A 9021-nucleotide genomic window follows, 5' to 3' on the forward strand; every position below is an offset into this window, starting at 1 on the left:
GGGCAATGCTTCATCCGACGCGTGTGAAAAAAACTGACTCTACAGGAAAGTATCAACTGCACAAGAGACGAGAGCAGAAACAGAGATTTCTTTCCTCCTAATGATTTTAGAGACTACTTCTATCCTCAGCCAGCATAACTTCCTTGGATGTGAAAGAGTTTTTCAAGCTGATGAGTTGACAGTGTGATTTCCTGGCAACAGGGCAATGCCCCTTCTCAGGCACTGAGCCACCTGAAAGAACATCACCTGCTCACCAGCCCCGGCTGCAGTGCAGACACACGCTCCAGCCTCACTACGCCAACCTCGACTGAGTCATCGCCTGCCATTCTCCGAAGACGAGGCAGTTCTGCCATCGAGAAGATGTGGTTACTGATACAGGCTTGTCTCCTGGGGAGACCGACCTACGTTTCCAAGCTCGCTGCCAAGGACGAGTGGCCCTCCACTCCCACTACTTAACAGAAGCGCATCCAAAACAATATTTCATCTTAATTTTCCCACAAAAGGCCCTCTCCAGTATGTCACGATCCTTCTGCTTATTTAGAAAGGCCCCAGTAGTAACTTTTAAGTGCATTTCTGCCACGAGAGCCTGGAAGAGGAAGATTTGTGCGTTTGCTTCTAATAGGTAATTCTTAGATACCATGGTTATGGATGAGCTCAGGCCGTAGAAAGCAATTAAATTTAATGCCCTAGGAGAAGCTGATGCTATTTCTGACTGAATGACCTCAAAAGGCTGCGTGTAGATGCTCTAATCTACGACACTGGTGAACTAGAGAGGCGTCTGAATGCGTTCGGTAGTGGTTTTTTCCTCTCAAAGCAGGAAGATTTTACTCTCTTGATTTGGTCATATTTGACTCCTGGCACCAGTCTGTTGCTATCATATGATATCGGGTATGACTACAATAAAATAACTAAAACTCTACAGAAATCTTGAAAGTCGTAATATGTTTACTTTGTTGAACTAGGGAGTCTCAAAGCAAGAAGGACGCCAAGATAAACACGAATATATTGCTTAAATCAAGAAGTGGGCAGGTACAGAACTTCCTTTCTTCATTATTTCTAATCAGTTTAAGAGCATGATTCATTTGTTAAACCTCATTCTGCACAAGTAGGGAGAAAAAAGTGAATTACCCACTCAATAGAATAATGAAAGGAAGGTGCAGGTACCTCATGCTTTTGAAAATCATTCACTCTTCAAGAAAATGCTTACATACGTATTTATGTCCATCTCTGTTAAGGAAAATACACACATTTATGTTTGCAGATTTTCTTGGGTGAAGGCCAAACAGAGAAATTCAGATACATCTAGCTAGAGGACTGTGTCCACCTCTGAATCACTGAACCAGACAGTATATATTAAGAAGTAATCACCCAGTCTTTCAAGGAGAAGACACTGCCTGAGACTACACTTCAGTGCCCAAAGTGATGAAGGTTTTGCTGAGCTTCCTGTAACACAATTACACTGCAAGTCGGCCAGCTATCACAAGATAAATCTAATACTCAACAGAAAATTGAGTACTTCTTGATTAAGTGCAGTTGACCTGAAAGACAGCCTTTGAACTTTTAATTAATATCCTTAAAGGAAGTTTGCTTCACACATCAGCACAGCAACTGCTAAAAATTATTTTGCAATTAATAAACTGTACAGTTGATGAATTTTCTACCTTAAATGACCTGTAGTGGTAATCCCTTGGGTAATCTACGTCTGCTCTCTTATAGGAAATCTCTAAACCAAACTAAAAAAAAAAAAAAAAAATCTCTCAAAGAAAACAAGAAAGGAGGAAAAAAAAGTTTCCTCAAACTCAATATAGTTTATATAATACATATTTAGAAGTGAATCTCAATATACCAGCATTAATTTAAAAAGCCAGGAATGCATGCTCTGTGGTGTTAATAGTTTGCAAAGGAAAAAAGCAACATTTGTTCTAATAAACATCTGCCTCATTAGGACTAATGTAGCGGCTGATGTCTATTATGTACACGTTAAAGATTTTTCATCAGATAGTATTATTTATGCTTTCTAATCCGTCTTTTTTACCTGTGCACAGAGAACTCACTTTTGCTTCAATTAAAATCAGTGGAAAATTTCTTTAATTTTCATTAGATATTTATGGTAATGGAAATATGAACCATAGAGAAATGTTAAACAGTTGGCAATTACATTTTACCTTTGAATTATTAAGAAACAACTACCTTACAGCAATGAGTTTTATTTGCAATGTCAGAAGTTTACATAGTGAACAGAAGTTTTTCCTTCTATATATTTTCTCCATAAAAAGATTAATAAAGTTACAAACCATGTGCTTTTCCTTTCCACTGAAACTATTATGAAAAATTTCACTGCATTTTTATGAGTACTCGTAAATATATTAATGATATTTATTCTCATGAACAGGAAAATCACTACTAATGACTGAATGATCATTGGTATTTCATTTGGTTAATGCTAGAAATTATTTGCAATTATTGCAAAAATATTAGTTCAATTGTACTTTCATCCAATTCAGAAAACAAGCTACAAACAACAACAGTAAACCAGGGTGAAAAGCTACTGAAAATATAGTCAGATTTGGAGCATGCGAAGAGCATCAAGTCTCTGTAGATGTCATGACTTTATAACACAGAAACTAAAAAATACTGGGGGAAAAAAAAGGTGTCTAACTCATTAAGACATCATCTAGAGCTTACTCTGAAAACCTTTATCACATGATAAACGTTCCTGATACCCATCTACTGAATATCCTGAGGTGGGCAATAGCTCTCCAACAAAAATCAAGTGAAAAAGAGAAGCTAGACATTATTTATTGCCAATGACAGGGTCCCAGTAGAGGTCTGCTGTCCATGAACAACACCAGGAAAGTGGAGGAATGAAGCGTTGTTGACCATTTTATCTTTGCCAATCACAGAGAAAGTGCAAGTGGTTTTAAAGACTGTTGTCTCTCTGCCTCTCACATCAGCGTATAGCGACTGAGATAGTGCAAGAAAATAAAGGACGTGAACATAAAAAACTATGAAGTCAAATTAAGAGAAAAGCAGAGATCTGCATCTGGTCCAGAATAATCCCACTGAAAAGGGCCATGGCATTCCAGTGGACACAGAAGGTTGAGTGCAAGGCAACATCATGCCCTCATCACAAACAAGGCAAGCAGCATACAACTACATTAGAGGTGTGGGGCCAGGCTGAAGGAAATTATTTTTCTCCTCTACTCAGTGTGGCCTCACATTATGGCATCCAGTTGTGCCTCCCGCAGCGGAACAGTGTGCAGAAGCTGGAAGAGACGCAAGAGAGCAATTGAGATAGTCAGGCACCTCGAACTTGTGTCTGATGTAGAAATTGAGGGAGCTGAGCTGGTTCAGTCTGGCAAGAGAGTGATCTAACAGGTGATACAGTAGCAGCCTACAGCTACTTAAAGGGAAATTACAAGGATAAAGAAGCCAAATTCTTCTTGCTAGTACCAGACGACACATAAAGGGGCAATGACTATTGACTGTCACTTGGGATCTTCAGGTTGGTTCTCCCATCCTTCCCTCCCGACGTGAAAACCGCTCTTTTTTCAACAGGTGGGTGTTGCAGACCTGCAAGGCGGTGGGACCTTCATCCAGTGAAGTTTAAGACCTGTCTAGGCAAAACCTGGCTGACACGACTGGGAAAAATGTGTCTTCTAGTTGGACTGGGTGATTTCTGAAGGTCCCTTCCAAACAACGTTTAAGTGAGAAATATGCGCACATATGGAATCACAGCCAGCCTCAGATGTGACAAACCGCGGCAGTTTTTAGATTTTATTTATGCTGAAGTGCATCTAAATATCCACTATCGTTCATTGTCACTCCCTGAAAGAAAATGCGTACTAAAGCTTAGGTGTTACAGTTAAAGAGTTTTAAATTTTTACCTCCTTAGTAACTAATAAGATTTGCTATACCGCATCATTTATGTTGTCAATCCTATTATTTGTTATTGGTAAATATCATGCTGTTACTTGGTTTTTAAAGCATATACAAATATATTGTTATCCTAACAACATCAGACCCTGACTCTGAAACGGTACTCAAAAAGACGAAAGCCACAAATCTACCCACAGGGTACCTGGAACCAGTTCATTAGATGCCTTGAGATGGATAAAATAAAGAGATAAAACAACTTCTCCTACTTTCTGATAGTATGAGAAAAAGGAAGTATTTAGGCTGCTGCACATTATCATTTTTCTACTCAGAATGTGGAACCTCCCTAATTATACAGATGGCACAGTATGATGCAGCGCTATTAGCTTCCATGCAAAGACACTCATGTTTGATAGCCATCTCATCATTAGTAAGCGATGTCCTTTCCAGCAGATCTGGAAAACTAAAATAGCTAGTTATATCTTTGATGGCATCATTAGATTTTTTTTTTTTCAGAAATAATTTTTCATTCTTTTTCCATCAATAACATAAAGGACAAGAAGAACATCATACAGGCTCTTAAATTTATCCAGCACCACATCTTATCTCCAGCAGTGACCAACAGAGGATGCCTGTGGAAACCTATCAGCACAGGCAATGCAAAGTGATACTGCCCTTGTGCACACATCCAGCCCTGTGATTTGTGATTCAGAAGCTTCCAGAGCAAAAGGTGGTGGCTTTCCAAAGAGAAGGACATCCCACAACAAACGCTAAAGACTTTTGCATGGAGTATATTACAAAGAAGTCAGGAAGAAACAGAAACCTTATTATTCCTGAAATAAATCCAACATGTTAAATTAGGAAACTTATGCAACTAATTATATTCTACCACTATAAAGAGTATCAGAGAGTAGTATTTTTTTTTCTGAACTTCTCAAGTAATTTATTTTTCAGAATGTCAATTAAGAATGAAAATAATAAAAAATTCTTATGACAACTGAAGATGAAACCCAGAGTTAAATTTGCAACATGTCTGGAATTCCCCTTTGATCACTGTAAGGCAATATCTATACATCTTTATCAAACCAAACTCAAAATAATCTAAATAAACAACAGCAACAACAGAAGGAAATTCTATGACATCCCAAGACAATGCTTTTGAAAAGTTGCAATATCACAGCATTTTAATGTAGATGCGTGTGCGTTAAATATGCACATGCTCCATGTGTAGGTGATGTGGTGTGGCATAAATATTTTACTAGCAGGAGTTAAAGTTACTGACTCATTACTCACAAACGGTATGAATGTTCTTTTCTGATTTTATAAGTGTTCATATTTTTGGTGTTCCTGAATGATTAAGAACAGAAGACTGTGATATCTGAAGAGCAGTTTTTCAAAAACTTGCTGTAAAGATCTTAGATTTTTAACTAGGGCTTCCATGTAAAGAACTACTGAGGTACACAAAAAGTAGCCCAGAAACACGTAATTTGTGGCTCTACTCCCCAGCATAACTATACTGAAGTCAAAGGCCTTTGCTCAAGAGTAAATCCTTCCTCTAGTAGTAGAAGCTTGCAGAACAGGTGTCATCTGTTCCAGCATTTTACAAGTTCATATTTACAAATAAATTAACCAATTGACTTCTGAATGTAGGTCACAACATTCATTCCTCAGGTGGCTGGCCTATTTTTCTGTCTTATTTGAAAGGGCAAAAAGAAAAAAGAAGAGTGAACTGTGCCTAATTCTCAGCTCTAAAGTGTTTTTCCCTATGGAAATGAGAAAGGAAAAATAGCACTGCAGGGATGGTTTCTTATTTATAACTGGTGCTTAATTCCTCACTTCCTATTTCAAAAACAAACAGACAAACCTAAATAAACTTATAGAGTAAAGACTTGAAATTGAAACTCTGAAACCACCCTTGCGTTACTTCAACCTGTGTAGGAGAACGTGCTTCATTTCAGGAGACCAATGATCTACACAGGAAGTCTCACACCAGAGAGCCCATTCCTCTAAAAGAAATAGTACAGAGCTCTAACAGGCTCCATCGCAGTCAAGAATAGCTTAGCAGAGGTAGGAACAGACATCTCTTTCCATGTACTTAGCACTGTCTCTGCCACTCCAAGCTACTTGTCTGCGTCAAGACTTTTTTTCAAACAGTTGGGGTTTTGTTTTGTGTTTTTTGTTTTTTTTTTAAATTCTGTAAGAAAGTATGTTTTCCAAGATGCAAGTGTACTTGATCAGGTGGCTGGAAAAAATTGGAGCCTGAAACACCAAAAATATTATCTGAATGTCTGGCAATCATTAAATCAGAATTATATAAACACATTAAAATAATTTATAGACTGGCAATGAGGACGGCTGTCGAAATCCAATGGAACTTCAAATGCACCTTAAACACGGTAGTGGTGACAGATTCGTAAAGGTAATATTATTACTAGGTGCCTTTATATTACAGTAATATTTCAGCTCTTTCACACAGATCTGCTCAGATAAAAGATATAATGTTGGCATTTACAGCTGCCAGAATTGCCATTTGCAATTAAAAATTAAAACTGGCACTCTTTCTATGCAGGCAATTATCTAAACGCAGCTGGCAATCTTCCTTGTTTACAGTGCTGCTGTGTCATGACTTCACTCTGTTTGGAAATTTACCTTTTTATTTTTGAGGTTTAAACTTGTCAACTTTATTTCCAACTTGAACTTTCCTTGTTTTAATGATCTTCATCATGATCTCAAAGAGAAAGGTCCAAAACTACAATTTACGGATGTTGCATGAGAACTTCAAGCACTGCAGTAAGACAATTCCTAGTAAATACCTTGGTGATTCTCACAACATTAATTAACATCCATCTACGCCACAGGATAAAACTTGTAAGAACCCAAACAGCAAAATGTACCAAATAAATGCCCTCCAACGAGAAAGTTCCATCCGCAAAAGTTGCTTTTCATGGTAAAACAGAGGGAATGGGCAGATCTTCTAAGTAGACGAAAATATTTTTACTGAATAAAATATAACATTAAGTTTGGTTTCTACGGCTTGTTATCTATAGCAATTTTCATCTATTAAATAAATCTGTCCACAAAGTATCTTATTAATCAGACTGCCATGTATTTGGCAAAGTGTTGTTTTCACTTATAAAAACTTGTATTAAAGTAGGGTTTGGGGATTCCCTGCTGCTGGGAAAGGAGTACTCTTCATGCTATCAAACAGCTTTTAGGGAACAGTTACATTTTTAGTGAAGCTTCTGTAACCGCTAGCATGATTCCAGCAACTATCATGGCAATATAGTTACCTACAGCATATTAAGTAAATCTTCTGGTTTATCTACTGTATATTTTCTGTAGTCAAACACAGAAATACCTTGTTTTACATCCCGACACACTAATGCCTATCATCCTCTGTAATTTATCGCAACATTTTTAGCTAGGACTATGATCCAGCACAATGACTCCTTGCCAGCCTGCACTGCACGTCTCGCTCAGCCATCCAAAAGGCTTTCGAGCCGAATATTACCAAAGCCCGTAAAAACAGAGGATTCTTAATGAACTAAGGAACACCATTGACCCTGGAGATACTTTAAGCAGTTACAGCCTCAGGTACCCCTCACACAGCTCTCCCAGACAAGCCCCTGGAAGTAAAGCAGCGCAAGGTTTCACAGCGCGGTGACAGTACTGCTCACCCCAGAGGGATGCGGCGGGACGGGTGTTTTAGTCACCAGCCCTTTCAGACTGAGGGGGACGGGAGGAATCACTTGCTAAAAGAGGGAGCGCAGAAGTGACAGCGAGCGGAGGAGCGGGCTGTCAGTGCTGCTCGCTGCGCCCTTCCTCGGGGCTGGCCCCGGTGCTGCGAGCAGCAGGTGGGCGCACCTGGGCGGCGGCATCCCGCGGCCAGCACACCCGTGGGAAGGCGGCGCGGCCCACGCTGTCCCCTGCGCTCCCCGCGGGGCGGAAAAAAACGCGCGCTCGGAAAACACGCGGGAGGAGGAAACGCGCCGCCCGGCCCCGCGGCGCTCACTTTTCAAACCGCGCAGCGCTCGCTGTCCGCCAAGTAAAACGCACGCCGGGGCTACCCACAGAGTTTCCACCGCGCCCCGCCGCCACGGGGAGGGGCTCGGGAGCGGCCGGCACCCCTCGTCCCGTCTAACCTCGAGGCGGCCGGGGCGACCGCTGCGGGAGCGCCACTCAGCCTCCCGCGCAAGCCGGCGGCCTCAAGCGCCCGGGGGACAAGCGAGCATGTGCTCCCCGCGGTGCCCTCCTCCGGCTCTTTCTGCCCGGGTGAACCGTGCCTGCACCCCATCACCTCCCACCGAGGGCTGCGCGGATTTTCCGTCGCCCGCGGAGCGCCGCGCCGCAGGTGGCAGCGGCTCCCCCGCCTCCGCTGCTGCCTCCCGGGCACTTTCGGCGCGACTCGCGGGCTGCTTGTTCTCCCACGGGAACCTGCCGCCGACCGCGGAGCGATGCTCAGGGAGCGGAGGGGGAGGAGGGAAGGCGCGCGCCGCGCCGCCGGGGGCAGGTGCGGGCGGCGGCCCGGGGGACGGGACGGGACGGGACGGGACGGGAGGAGAGGGGAGCGGGTCGGTACTCACACGAAGGCGTGGTAGACGAAGGCCCAGCCGCGGGGCCGCTCCAGCACGTTGTACAGGTAGTTCTGCAGCCGGCGGTACTTGGCGTTCCTGCGGCAGCTCGGCCCGCTGCTGTACGACAGCGGCTTCCCCAGCAGACTCATGCGGGCGCCGTGCTTCCCGCGGCGGCCCTCCCGCAGCCCGGCGGGGGCGGCCGCGCCGCCGGTGCCCAGGAGCAGAAGGCCGTCGCCGCGGGCCGCCGCGCTCGCCAGCGCCCTGCCCCGGCCCGACTCCACATCCTTCATGCCCGCCGCCGCGCCGCTCTTCACCCAGAGCCCCGCGGAGCCGCCCTCCTCCCCGCCGCCGTGGTTGCGGGGCATGGCATCACCCCGGGCGCCGGGGCGGGCGCCGGGGCCGCGGCGAAGCAGGGCGCGGGCGGCGGCGGCCAGGCACCCCGCGGCGGCGGCCCGCAGGAGGCAGCGGGGGCCGAGGGTCTCCGGGCGGCGCCCGCGGGGCGCGGGGGCGCGGGCCACTTTGGGCGCCCGGCGCGGCGGGCCGGGCTGCGGCAGCTTCGCGGGGGCCCCGG

At 44.3% G+C, this 9021-nt stretch overlaps 1 protein-coding gene across 5 annotated transcripts in view; it reads right to left on the reverse strand.

Moving 5' to 3' along the window:
* The window catches only part of KCNQ5 (potassium voltage-gated channel subfamily Q member 5), a 311589-nt gene extending 302771 nt beyond the window's left edge, over positions 1-8818 (reverse strand). For 4 of the 5 annotated variants that reach the window (XM_086608279.1, XM_086608278.1, XM_086608280.1 and 1 more), the window contains exon 1: positions 8460-8815. In XM_086608279.1, the coding sequence (XP_086464405.1) occupies positions 8460-8815 (356 nt within the window). Of the gene's footprint in view, positions 1-8459 lie in introns of all 5 variants that reach the window. The other variant, XM_086608281.1, reaches the window with a different exon arrangement.
* Positions 8819-9021: the final 203 nt, after the last annotated feature.

This window comes from Tauraco erythrolophus, chromosome 2, assembly GCF_009769465.1.
Source record: "Tauraco erythrolophus isolate bTauEry1 chromosome 2, bTauEry1.pri, whole genome shotgun sequence".
In the NCBI taxonomy this organism is placed as follows: Eukaryota; Metazoa; Chordata; class Aves; order Musophagiformes; family Musophagidae; genus Tauraco; species Tauraco erythrolophus.